Source organism: Dreissena polymorpha, chromosome 13 (assembly GCF_020536995.1).
Source record: "Dreissena polymorpha isolate Duluth1 chromosome 13, UMN_Dpol_1.0, whole genome shotgun sequence".
Taxonomy (NCBI): domain Eukaryota; kingdom Metazoa; phylum Mollusca; class Bivalvia; order Myida; family Dreissenidae; genus Dreissena; species Dreissena polymorpha.
In genome coordinates, this window is record NC_068367.1 from 27,937,499 (window position 1) to 27,952,328 (window position 14,830).

Consider the following 14,830-nt stretch of genomic DNA (forward strand, 5'->3'; position numbering starts at 1 on the left):
TTACTGCCAACTGTCTACTGCTGACTGCCAACTGCTTACTGCCAACTGTCTACTGCTGACTGCCAACTGCTTACTGTCAACGGTCTACTGCTGACTGCCAACTGCTTACTGCCAACTGTCTACTGATAATTATACTACTATAGTTATATAGTCTACTGTCTACTGCCAACTGTCTACTGTTAACTGTCTACTGCCAACTGTTTACTGTAAACTGCCAACTGTCTACTGCCAACTGTCAACAAGAATACTGGTCAAAATATTACACCGTTTAGGAGATAAAGACGATTCTGGCTAGAGAGCATGGTGTATCGTACAGGCACAGTACAAGTATATGACAAAGCGAAATGTCATGTCTCTATTTCTATTAAATGTTTGTCTTCAGTCCTATTTTATATGGCTTCTATGTTTGCTGTGTGATGGTTAAGACGCTTTTTGGTACGTTTTTATCTGCAGGCAACTTAGGGGCCTTGCCCGTTTTTGTCCGTCCGTTAAATTACTCGTATAAAACAAAACCAGAGAGATTCTATGTGAAAAGCATTACTAACATCTAGAACCCCACTGTCTCTCATGTCTTTGAATACCTGTACCTGTACCTGTGCTCTATACCATGCTTTCTAGTCAGAACTTCTCAACGGTGTCATGTTTTGACCAGTATTCTTGTAATATGCTCAATTGTTATTGATCAATTGTATTTTTCAAAATTTCCAGTAAGCAATAGACAGTTGGTAGTTGACAGTTGGTGGTAGGCAGAAGACAGTTCACACTAAGCAGTTGGCAGTATACAGTTGACAGAAGACAGTAGAATATACAATTATAGTAGTATAATTGCCAGTAGACAGTTTGCAGTAAGCAGTTGGCAGGCAGCAGTAGACAGTTGGCAGTAAGCAGTTGGCAGTTGGTGGTAAACAGCAGGCTGTCATTTATGGAATTCCGTACTCCTGCCTAGCTAAAATCTCAATGTAAAACTTAAGATGAACTTTTATGGTTCAACTGCTAAATAACGGCATGATACAGTCTGTCCGGAGTGTTAATTCATCAAGTAATTTTAGAACACTATTACCAAGCGATAATATTTCAACATGTCAAGACGGCGTGAAGCTTGTAAAAACCGTGCTCAAAGCACAGTATTCTATGTCAGCCTAAGGGTTCACAGGTCAGATTCGGATAATAAACAAGAATATGATTTCATATTTTATCAAACAACTAAGCCACTAGCTTTAAATGTTTATCATCTACAGTCGATTTGACGCGTTTATGAAACATGTCTTGGTTTGTATTGCATTGCTACGATTAACGGTCAGAGATTACTTTGGGTATGGTGTTGTCCAGATGTACAGGAGCATCTACCTCAATGTTTTCATACACATGATTTTCCTGGTTTGGCAGAGAATGCTGTGATATCGGAGCATTTCCTGCACCAGAAAATGGGTGATCATGCCCAGGTAACGCTCCGTTTGGCTGCTCGCTCGATGAGGAAAAACTACTTGTCGACAAGTTTTGGCGACGTTTCCTACAAATCACTAGAACAACGATGACGATGGCTACAATAACCGGAACTATGACCTTGAGGTAGTCTCCCATTGACGTGTCGCGTGCAAGACCTGCAGGAACAGGGAATTAACGAAATAACATCTATAAAGTTTATTAAATGACAGACTTTTAGACATAAGAATTGAACACATATTAGCAGTTAAGTATAATACACTTACCTATGTAGAAGATGCTGAGCAAAATCAACAATTAAGATATGCATTGCATTATTTTCTTGTTTAAAATAAAACGGATATTGATATGCTTGCTGCGCTCAGATGCTGAGCAATATCAAAACTAAATTAGTTTTTACTAAAAATAACGAATGCTGATTTGGGTATGTATAGAAATCACGTGTATGTTCTTTTTTACAATGTGTATTGTTGTAGGGCTAAACTAGCAATTCTGCTTATATTACCAACGAGTTAAATAAAGTTGTCTTTTTCTACATTAATAAACAGCGACTTTGACTGTATGCAGTTTTATTAAATTGGTACGATTTGTTTTGACGTTATCAAGTACAAACAAAGCAGTAGCAGCGACAATGACCTTGACGTTGACACCACCAATCCAATATGAAATACCATGAAATATATTGAAATATGACATTTATGTACTTAGTTTAAATACAACATCCCAGTTTGTTGTTGAATTATTTAGCCATTGTTATATCTATATTTAATTACAGTTAGCTTAGTCCAAATTTGTTTTGTTTTAAGCTATACGGACCTTAACCTCATGCATGTCACATGCAGTCCTACTGTAGGATAGATTAAGGTATTATTATGTTACGTTTAATCCCAATAGTCAATCAATTTTTGTGTTATTGAGCAGATTTGTTTTCAATATTTGTTTAACATAACCATGACCCAGACACCCGATGGATATCCAAAACTAGGTTTGTTGTTCCATGAAATAAAAATCAATTGTTTTAGAGAGTAATTGTCGAATCTTATTGTTACATGCAGATACTCAATATTCACTTACTAATGAAAGCCTTCAATTGGATGGTAACCACCTTGGTTGCATAGTAAGTTCCCGGAATATTTGCCTCACATGTTAAAAACTGACCGATGTCCAACGCAGCAATTGTTGTATTTTGACGAACTATGCTAGAATATGACGGGCGACCACTGACAATTGCCTTGAATCCTATATCGAAGGCAACAATAATGTTGCCGCCCAACTTAATCTCAATTTTGGGTGCAGGGTTGCTGCCTGTTGCTTGGCACTGCGCCTGTAAAAAAATATTAAGATTAAAATTTCTTGTGAAATGTAATTTCGATAATCGCACAAGACATTTTTAATGTAAAGCATTGACAGCTGTTTACAAATGCAGCGCCAAAAGCGAATGTAAGCACTGTTACAACATAATATTGCAAAGAACCGTAATACAAGAGTTGTGAATTGCCAATCAAGGATTGCGTTGACCAATAATGATCTAGTATTTAAGCAATAAGTTAAAGCACTGCCAAATTTTCTAAATGATATGTGAACAAGTCCTTTTCCTTACAAATGTCAAATACGCATAATAAATTAAAAAACAAATTGTAAAAATTATTTTGTTGTTAAAAAGAGAACTATGCCTCAGAATCAAATGATAAGTAGTTGATAATCGTGTATTTAAGTGCGTTGAAGTTACACAAACTTTTTCGAATGTCATTAAATCATACTTTTTCAATGCCAGTTTAATCAACTTGCGATGTAATTTAACCACAACTGCATATAGAAACACGTGATAAAAATGCTTATTATTTAATATAGCGTATCCTTGATCCCATTTATGAATTAAAGATATAGAAATATGAAACAAAATATATACTGTTTGTCTAGATTCCCAAGGCAGAAAATTAAATAAAAGTAGGCAAACAAAAGTTACTTTCAGTAAGTATCATTAAACATTCACTATCAGGTAGAATGTTAAAACATAACTGTAAGGTTTTATGGTAAAACATCACTATTAGGTAGTTTAATAAAACATTAGTATCAAGCAGTATGGTAAAAGAACACTTTCAGGTAGTATTGTTTGATTCATTTGCACAAATTATCTCAAAGATTGGAACCACATGTTACCTAAAGTGTAAACAATCTCTTTCTTTAATATGATCTTGATATTGACGCCATGCGACCCAGTGTAAAACTTTGCAAAATATAATTTGGAGAAATGTTCTGAGCAAGTTTCGTAAAGATTTGACAACACAAGTGATGAGTAGGTTTGAATTCAGCCATATAAGAAACAAATGACGCCCCCCCCCCCGCCCTGGTGGCCTTCTTCAATGACCGGACGCTTTTTCTAATATTGCCAATATAATATTAGGAGCAATATGCTTAGCAAGTTCAATTTAGATAAATATAAGGGAATATTTCCCATATAAGGGAAACTTCCCTGCATCCTAGCGACAATTTCATTCAACGCACTTGAAGTATTTTCAGCTAATATATCATAGGCACATATGTTTAAAGCAAGTTTGATAAAGATATTCCCATACATGTGCCATTTAGAGTGTTCATAAGAATTTTATATATCAATATAAGTTAAACTGCATAGCCCGTGGCGGCCATTTTTGCAACGGACCGGAATAATTGTCTAGCTTGGTCGACATATCATTTGGAAAATGTTCGTGATGATTGCATAAAAAAGTGACTGGTATTCAAAAGCTTTTTGTTTTAGTTAACCTAAACTAGTGACATTGTTTTTGACCACACGTAACCCGGTTTCAATCTCGGCCGAGATATCATAAGCACACATGTTCTGATCAAGGCTTATAAAGATTGAGCGATTAACGTGGCCTCTAGAGTGTTCAAATGGCTCAGTATGAGCAAGTTGTGCTTAGGTAAGCTTAATAATAGAGAGAAAAGAGAACAAACTATTATTATACAAATGATAACTTATATTTTTATGTGTTAATTAATATGAATTTAAGATTCTGACACAATTATAGTGTAAGTCAATGTTTAAATATGTAGAAGTTTCACCGTGTATTTGCCTGGTTTGATCTCTCTGGCAACCATTGAGTCATTCACAGATGCATTAGAGACGCCAACTATCGCACCCATGGAGTCATACAACGACAGAATCACCGAGTCCACGGGATCTGCAAGCACATGTTGAACCACAAAAGCTAATAAATGTGATAGATCATTAAATGCTTACTTAAACTTACTTAAAACCAACTCAAAGAAAACGTAACAAAAAAGCACGGAAGAAAATGAAGGTACTCTCTGAATATTTTTTCTTAGTATTGGTATGTATCGAAATATCAATAATGAAAACTTATCTGATGAATTAATGACTGTTCCAAAATCACTTATTTTAATTATTTTTGAACACCAATTCCTTGCATGATTTTAAACTAATTTCTAAGACACCCAACTATAATAGATCTTGAAAGTATTTTCTGTTTATGAAATGAGAGTTTGTTTTCATGTAATCAGATCCTAATTTTAATGAATTTTAATTTCAGGCCCTGTAGTAAAGGACTCTACTATATACTTTTATCAGAATATTTTCGAAGCATAATTATCACCTTGTACAAAAATTATATTATTTAAAACTATAATATATATACACATATATTTTTTACGCAACACTTTAGATCTGATATGTCAAATGTAAATGTTTAATAGATCAATCAAGTCTTACTTCACTTGAAGAATCTAAGAGATTCAACTTATGGACAACAATCAATTTGAGGGTAATTTTGTCCACAACTGCAAAATCGTACATGTGATATGTATTTTTATAAATCAGATCTGATAAAACTATACTAAATCTTTAAGATTCTACTTGTATCCGAGATTCAACTCACGGACAACAGTCACTTTGACAGTCTTTTTGTCCACGACGGTCTTAGTTGAACTGTTAATCATGGACTATGTATATTCTCCATCATCGCTGTACTTCACATCTACACGATTGGAAGAGCGCTTAAAAACTTAAGAATCTTCAATCGGAAATTAGTTTACGTTTGAAACAATGTGTGTGTCATTGAATAAGCACACGCATTTTTGGATACTGTCTTTTGTTTAAGATAATATTTATATATATATTTAAAGTTATAACTGAGAAAATGCACAGTTATGCAAACAATTGTTTATAAGGAAGCTATTTTAACAGATAACTTGTTCAAATTAATAAATTGAAACAAATGATTACACATGATATATTGGAATATAGGTGCATGTTTAATATGCTACTGATAAGTTGATTTCAATAATTATGTAAAAGCATTGTATAAAATTATGTTTAATAAGTGTATACAAAATCAGTGTTTAACTATAATGGCTAGGCAAGCATGGAGGTATACAAAGAAAATAATGTATTTTGGAGAACAAACAGACAGTAGCAAAATACTAACTGCTTTTTGTACATTTATTAACATGCACAAAACTAACATTTTATTTGTTTTCAGAAACTTATATTAATCAAAATTGTAAAAAACTGCATTTATAAAAGCGTTTGACTTAATACTTTGAGCAAAAAAATGAAATTATGAAACATAAAGTGGACATTGAATTAAATTCAATTCACTAGATGATGGTTTTAGTAGACTAGTTGCTGAGTCAACAAACGATGCAACCTAAGATGCCATGCTCATAAACACATGCAATGCACTTAAATATAATTTAGCCCGCAAATTAGCACAGCAGGTGAACAGTTAAATGTTCAAATATTCAGTTACTTTTGTTCCAATTGTTGGTGGTTAATTTATAGTTATTATCTCTTTTTTAGGAATTGTGATGGATACATGAAAGCAAATGTAATTATTGGAAGTTTAAGCAGGTAATGATGGATATCATTTTATCACTTTGATCTCACATTCAACTTGAAACTAAATCTGTTAGTGACTTAACCTTTTCCACGTCTTCACAATACACATACTTTAAGTTTATTTTTACTAGAACTAAAAACCCATTATAGTCATGACTGAAATTAATGATGCAGTATAAGTGATATGATAATATAATGATACTGACGTTCTGGATTAAGATATTGATCAATGTGATGAACAATATAATTTGTTTTATTTTGCTCGCACCTGTAATTTTTATTTCGCATCCGATTGTTTCAAACGAAAAGATATATTTTTAAGCTTTATTACGGTAAAGTCTAAGTTTTTACGGCAAAGATTGTTTAGTTTTTGTATTTTATCAGTCACAAACAACAGACAATAACAAAACCGTTTCCCAGCTTGTTTTTAGAGGGAGGAAACTATTTGCGATATATAAACTGGGAATACTTTCCACATATGTTGGATACATATAGGCAAAATATATGCTGTGCGATTCCCTCTTACTTTATGTAGACTTGATTTGTGCCAAGACAGCGTACGTGACTATTTTTACGCCTTTATAATATATTTTTTTTTCTGTCAGTCGCCATATATAATGAAAACAAAGACACATTAAAGTTGTATATCTGTAGTACGTACCAAGTATATGCAAACTTTAAGCTGAAAAACATGTTCACATATGATGAGCAACAGAGGATTTGACCTTAAACCAACTGCTTCAAATGCAACTTCATGATTGACAATCTGTAGTAGTTACAGATATATGTACGCGTTGAATTTAAACACCAATATAAATATCATTTTGCACGCAAACCTCGATCGGTTTTGTATAAGTAAAAAAGGGGGCATAATGCTGCTAAAAAAGCTAGTCATATTTATAGATCTAAGTCCGTGAATGTTAATTAAGACCCAGAACACTTATGTTACTTTTTTCAACGTCGGTAGAAATTATAAAGAAAACGTTCATCACAATGTTCTGACCAGTACAAAAATGGGCATAATTATTCATAAGGTCAACGGTATGGACATTGGTCAGTGACGCATACAATGACCCCGAACAAATGTGTGGTTTTAATCGAACACATGTTCAGGAAACAGTTATATTAAGATGCTGCACGTTTACCTTTACCAATTTCTGATTACAAAAAGGGGACACGGCTTTCTAAATAGCAAGTCAGAGTAACGGATCTTTTTCAGTTAAATTTCACAATGACCCGAAACACATGTGTGAAGTTTCGGTTGAGATTGTGCACGTTTTAACATATAATTATACAGATGCTACAGCCGATATTTTGGTTAGGAGAATAGCTCTGACAATTCGTTGACTAGTAAAGCTAAACATGAAATAATAACTATTTTATTGTTATTACGCTAACAAGCCTTGAGGTAAAATTCGATCAACTATTCAGTTGGTTGTGGCCTTATTTAACGTAGGCAGAAATTATGCCGAGAGCAGATGAAATTTTAAAAACATTTTTTTCGCATTGCTTTACGGTATCACACCTAAAATATTTCATGTAATGGAACGTGTTTATGCCATTCCTTAACATGCGGTTGTGACTTGTTGTTCTAAGAGAAAGTCTTACAGATAGAGATACAAAACCAAACTAGAACCAAACTAGTTCCTTTGGAAATAAGAAATAAAACCAATGCTTTTCCTAGACCAGCATTTACTCAGACTGTTCTTTTACAATTAGTTAGTTATATTAAAATGCATAATGGATGATAGCTTAATATCATATAATAATTTTATATTTTTCATTGTTTAAAGAGGGGATCATCTCGTAATGTAAAGTAGTAATTTTGCCTGTACCTGTGAAAGCTTACGGCCTTACAAATATAAATGAAAGCATTCTGCACTTGCAAGTTATCCTTAATCAATACACGTATTGCCAACGGCCATTTTAACTGTTTAATTGCGAATAGTTTATTAATAACACTCTTTAGGACACAGTGTTCAGCAGAATACATTTCAGCAACAAACAAGATACTAGTGCATGCTTAAAGAGCGGACCATACATGGAAAAAAGTGTTAATATGGAAGAAGCACATACCATGAATGCTAAGAATGAACTCATGGTTGAAATTGTCGTTGGTGACCTCATATTTATGCACAAATCGACCCGACTCTAAATCCTTAGAAGCGATCTGGTAATGGAAGTGTATTCATGTCAAAATTTAAAGCGCAATGTTTTAAACCGCTAAGGGCCTAATTCTGAATGCTCAACGACAAACCGCAATACGTCTAAGGAATGACTGCAATTCGAATACGAAACTAAATATTAAAACTTGTTTCTTAATATTATAATACTGTCCGTATAGTTTTGGGGCAATGTTGTTAACCGCTAATGCTTAATGCTAAACCATAAACCGCAATAACCTTGACCGCAATTCGAATCCGAAACTAAACTAATACTTGTCATAGCTAGCTGTAACTGATGGTATCGACGTAAATTGTCGCCCTTAAAGTTTGTCAGTAGCTATAGGGACCCGACACAGTGTTGAGATTGCATAAAAACATTTCTAGAAAAAAATCACATATGATATATAAAATATCATATATGATTTTTGTCTAGAATTGTTTTTTTGCAATCCCAACACTTTGCCGGGTCCCTATAGTTATAGCATGGTGTTACTGGCCTCGCATTGACGAGCGGTTAAATTGTGACATAAATTAAAGGTTTGTAATGATTCATTTCAAAGACCGCTCGATTTTTAACGAAAACATAGATAAGCATGGTTGTTTGCCGTAAGCTAATTATTTTAAGGTAGACTTACCGAAGGATACTTTCATGCACACGTGCTTTCAAAGCGAACAACCATGTGATTATAAAAATACACGTGCAAATTAATTGACTTAGTAGCATGTGTATACTAGTGGCAGTGCCTTTTATACCGTTAATATGTCTCTCCGCGCATAAGGCTGCATTTTGTGAGGTTCCGGAGTGTGTCCCAGCACTTTTAGGAGGCATAAGACTAATGAAGGGCGCGCTAAATTTTGAATATTAGCTGCAGTTTCAGCTATTTATATACATTTTAGCGAGGCTGTTTTCTGAGAAAACCCGAGGTATTGTCATAGCCTGCTCGTCGTCCGCCGTCCGCCGTCCGACGTTCGCCGGCCGCCGGCGTCGTGCTAAAACCTTTACATTGGCTCTAAAATCATAGTGCTTCCACCTGCAACTTTAAAACTTCATATGTAGATGCACATTGATGAGTTCTACATGCCACGCCCGTTTTGGGTCACTTGGTCAAAGGTCAAGGTCACTGTGACCTCTAAAAAAATAAATAAAATTCTGACTAGCTTTTGCAGCCGAGCGTGGCACCCGTTATGCGGTGCTCTTGTTTTATTTTGATGGGGTCGTGTGCTGTGGGTAAATACTGGAGTATCCGAGGAAAACCACACCTGTCGGGAGTTCTGACCACCAACCAAACTCGCATGCATGAATCCATCTGCAGTAGCCAGTGTGGCAACCACAGCGCTAGCCAGACAGCCTGCTGGGCTTTTTTCAGCTGATTTTGTAGCCATTATTCGGTCATATTCCCAATGGCAAATTATTGTTTCCCCAAATGCAGTTAAAAAATGTATATAATTCCATTTTATAACAATTTACCACGAAATTCAGTAATTTTACTTATAATAATTTTTATTTTAAATGAGCATGTGATCAGGTGACTTTCAAATATGTGTATACTCTGCCAGTTGAAGAGGCATTAAGAGTTACCCTCGTCCATCTGTGCATCTGTCCTCTAAATTTCTGATGAGCAGAAATCAGCAGGGCACCCGTGTCCTATGGAGACATTTCTAGCTATATAAATATTTTGACATAATAAAATTACATAATAATTGGATTATTCTCAAGTTTGTAACCGACCAAGTTGAATTTTGTTTGTTGAAAATAGTAAATGTTACTCGCAATGTTTGGACATTGCCTGTTGTTTTCAACATTTTGTCAGAGAAACTAATTTTGTTGATAAGTGGTTACTTCCATTAACACTAGCAGGCATATGGTAATGCGTTAATATAAGGATTGCATTACTATTATATGTAAGGAATCGATAGAAAACGCAAAATCCATAGGAAAAAGTGATAAGTTATGTCCGCCTTCCGAGTTGTGCACTTTGAGAATCTCGTTTTTAAGCTCCTTCATTCGACGACTAGTAAAAGGGTATTAAGAGTTGTCCATGTCCGCCTGTCCGTCAGAAGTTATGTCAAGTTCCAATCAGTTAGGCAACGGAGCTCTGTAGACACATTTCTAGTCTGAAAACAGTTTCTTTGCCTTTCAATGTTTTATTTTTTGCTGTATGCATATATCTTTTTGGCATGACAAGCATATATTTTATGACATGTTGAAAGTGGGTGTGCAAAACATTTTCACCACCGAGTGTCTCTAGTTTGAAATGTCAACACTGGTGGTTAGGAAGTGGCTATGATGCTTGAGGTTTTTATCAGTTTTTCCTGCATATATTTAATTCAAAAGGATGTTTTCACTAATTTATATTTAAGAAATAATCGACGTGCAAGCGTTGGTTATTGCGGTAATAACAAACGGTTTGGAGTTCCGATACGTAGTAATTAAACCACGAGGGTGTAGCCCGAGTGGTTTGATAACAAGCATCGGAACGACAAACCGTTGGTTATTACCGTAAGGACCAAATTTTGTTTTCAGCACCTGTGATTGCATTACTTGAAAAAGTTGTTAAGTTTTCATATTTTCAGTATATTTGGTAATACAATTTTACTGGGTATGTGTACCAGGTAACTATAAATAACGCAAGTAGATTGATCATCTTCGTCACGTGGTAAACCCAGAAATGCGAATTGTGCAAGCGTAGTGAATTGTATACATTTTATACATAAAATGATCAATCTACTTGCGTTATTTATAGTGTGTATATCGTTATGTCATCTATTTCGCGATGTACTTTCGATTTCACGTCGCGAAATTTAATTACCGAATATACTGAAAATATGAACTTTTTTTAAGTAATGCAATATACCTAATTTACAGGCAAAAGCTTTTTTGATAACCATGTATTTTTAATAAATATATAGACATTATTGTGTTCAAAATATTATAATTGTTTCAATAATAGAGTAATGCATCCAAAAATTCTATCTTCAAACCAGTAACATGTTCCTAGCTTTAAGATCTAGCATCATATAATTGTGTGTGTTTTCTAGCCGCAGAAATTTAAAGCTGGTTCGGTACGTCTTTAAGTAGAGCTGACATCAAGTTTATTTCGTTATCGAATTCAATTTAACGTATTACGGTTTAGCGTATTGCGGTTTACAGTTAAGCATGAGGCGATTAGCGGTTGCAATATTGCACATTGCCTATCTAAAGCAGACAATATCATAACAAAACACTTGAAAAGCGGAAAGGAAATTACCGGAAGAAAAGTACATTTACACACATTTCAACATTGTTTGAATTACATTGTTCATAAAAGATAATAAACAAGCATAACAAGTTGTAATGATGTGCATTACAATGCTGACATACATAACTGTTCCACTCGTAGCTATCGCCTGTTGCGTTGTGAAATGATTTGGTGATCGGATGAAATGTGCTGTTGTTGTCTTTGAAATCCAAGTTCAGACTATGGATAAAAGAAGAGTACATAATAACATGATAATACACACGGTTTTGCAAGTATTAATTAATTTTGATACTGATTACAATATACCAGTTTGAACTCAACTTACTTAAAAGTTTAACAAGCGTATTGTGCGTTTTGACTGGCAGCTTCGTAAAAGGAAATTGTGATCGAAGAACTGTACAATTGTTGCTTTGAATTACAAGTTTTACAATAAGGCACAAAAGTGAAATGGTCTTGTGATGATGATTTCAATATTTAAATATCATTGCAGGATAAACATAATTAAAAAAAGTAAAAGTCATCCATTTGAATGGAAATGACCCTTGGCCATTTAATATTTATTTAAAGAATTTCGTCGCCATAATTAAATTTTTGGAACACATAACACTAGTCTTGTAAAATAAAAAGGAACGATCGAATGTTTTGATTTCTTTAATAAAAGATTTATTAAGAAATTTGACACATGACAAAGACGTTTGAAAATCGTGAATTATTAATAGAAACAAGACACATTATAAGACCTTTTGATGATTATCATGCGCAACGTGATTTCGTGTTTACCCTCCATGTTTTGTCTTAGATCGAAAATGTTAAAACCCGATATTTATATCGCGAACTCGCATCATATTTTCGTACTCTCGCATCGTGATAACGCAACCTCGAAACTTGATATGGTGTTGTCGCATTATGCCTTTTGCTCCATCGTAATCCAAAGTTCGACAATGCAGAACAATGAGTGGCCATAACGGAACCCTGTAGTCTTAGCATTGTGATCGCGCGTTTTCGCATTACGATTTCGCAGCATCTTCGAATCTCTATCCTGAGATTCCGCTCCTTCGTATCGTGTTATCACGTTCCCGCCCATGAAATCCAGGGGTGTGCGTACGAACGGACCACATTTGTTTTTCATAACTGTAGCCCCCCCCCCCCGGAAAATTGCTTAAATTTTAAGAAGATTCAATGTTGTGTAGCAAATTGATCCTCTGGTTTCAAAGGACTTTTTTTAATGTTCAGTTGCTATGCGTTTAAGTTATCAGTGTATCTTATTTGTGTTACCCACAGGGCGAGTGCTTCTTTTACGACATGGACATAACTTGAGAAAATTTTATATAAAAAATATATATTTAAAATTAATATTCGTATTAAAAAGTGTGCACGTTTAAATGTTGTAGGTTAAAAAGTTCACCAGAACGCTTTACGGACAGACACGCGAACGACATACAGACGGACGACGTCGATGGCGAAACGCAACTGGTGCTTAATTACAAGTATTCTTATTTATGCGATTTAAACATAAAAACAAACGTACTTCTTCACAGATAGTTTGTTAGGCAGAAATATTAACCATATTTTACATCTTATTCATAAACATAATTCGATGAATTTGCCTTTGATCATGTTTATTACAACAAGACTGTACTTGAAAGATGACGTACCTGTTGCGGACGTAGTAACTAAGATCGTAGTTACTAAGACCAGTTCCATTGCACACGCATGTGAGGGTGATATCCACACGCTGCCCAGGGTCTAAAGGGGGATAGGGGGTCGGTTTGACCGTGATGTTGGGACTAACTATAACATTCGCCCCATTTACAGGCGGCACTGAAACAAAAGAGAGAACACACACAATCATTAATATTTTCGGTTTTTCTTAAATTGAAAGCTTATCTTAGCATATTTCTTCTACTAAATCGAAGTACGTTTATGGAATTATTTACCGGTCTCTTTATATATTATACAAGCATTATAATTGGGCATTCTTGCGTTTTTTTAATTGGCCTAACCATACAACAACGAAATTAAGGGCTTAATTTCAATATTGTTCTTAATACAATCTTCTAATGATAAAAATGGCTCAATTGTTACAAGCATTTTCTTGTGTTACATATTTTTGTTTTGAACTAATTTTGATACCTGTAATTTTCATTGTTGTAAGATAGGTCTCTTAATTGATTGGTAAACTTTCATAACCTTGTTCGATTACGCTTATTCGAAATTATTGACATGATATATATTCATTCGAAGCCCCTGCTATATAACATGATATAACAGAAAATCCTTAGAAGGAAACAAATCATAGGAAAAAATACAATGCCCGGCTTCATTCTTTATTGGCGATTACTATTATCAATCGCGTAAATAAATCGAAAAATACATTTATCATGTTGTACGCTATTCACAAGGCTTCTAAAACGCATAAATGTTACACTTTATAAAGTATTAATCAGTAAATACAATTGCACAAAGAAATACAAAATCTTTTCGTTATTAAAACATGCTTAGTGACTTACAACAACAACAACAGTTTAGTGTAGCCGTCTTACCTGACAATATCGTCAAGCAACAACATGCCCACACCACATCAACAATATGCATGTTAATCCTCCTTTATTATAGTTTCACTTCAAGCTTTAAATTTCATTATCAACGCAAACCAATTCCGTCAGAGAAGTCAAACATCAGGGTTTATAATTTCTAGCAGGCGAATCCATGACTTGATGATTCAAGAAAACCAAATTTTGTTTCTAAAAAAATTAAACGACACCCTGCTATGTAAAGAAATCTGATTCACATTAATATCCTTAAAGGAAAACAACGCATGTATACAACCATTCAATTAATTCAGGTCATCGACCGGATGCCGGATGTGATTCACTGTCACAATGAAACTCTCGCGCTAATGTTCAACACTCATTTAACATAATAGTATAAGTTTTTAAGATTGATAACATATATTTAAATATTTTACGAAGCACATCACTTAATTTTTTGGGTATTAAGACTATTATATTATTTAAAATCTATGTGAATATATATAAGTATATTTAGTTTTTCTTTCAAGTTGTCACAATATTTTGAAATCAGTGTTTACGCACATGATGGTATAGCCTGACAATTTTCTTAAC

General features: G+C 34.3%; 1 protein-coding gene across 1 annotated transcript; it reads right to left on the reverse strand.

Annotated features, from left to right (window-relative positions):
• Positions 1-1,178: 1,178 nt before the first annotated feature.
• On the reverse strand, positions 1,179-14,495 carry LOC127856306 (uncharacterized). Its single transcript, XM_052392426.1, has 7 exons — positions 14,249-14,495; positions 13,361-13,526; positions 11,828-11,924; positions 8,378-8,471; positions 4,507-4,625; positions 2,518-2,767; positions 1,179-1,601 (listed from the first exon to the last, which is right to left on the reverse strand). The coding sequence occupies exons 1-7, from the start codon at positions 14,298-14,300 to the stop codon at positions 1,291-1,293; spliced, it is 1,089 nt and encodes a 362-aa protein (XP_052248386.1). The 5' UTR covers positions 14,301-14,495; the 3' UTR covers positions 1,179-1,290.
• Between the last annotated feature and the right edge of the window lie 335 nt (positions 14,496-14,830).

Coding starts and splice junctions, on each gene's coding strand:
- LOC127856306 (XM_052392426.1), bottom strand. CDS start 14,300: ATGCATATTGTTGATGTGGTGTGGGCATGTTGTTGCTTGACGATATTG. Junction 4,626..8,377: donor GTTCATTCTTAGCATTCATG/GTATGTGCTTCT, acceptor ATGTGCTTGCAG/ATCCCGTGGACTCGGTGATT. Junction 2,768..4,506: donor TCAAACCAGGCAAATACACG/GTGAAACTTCTA, acceptor ATTTTTTTACAG/GCGCAGTGCCAAGCAACAGG.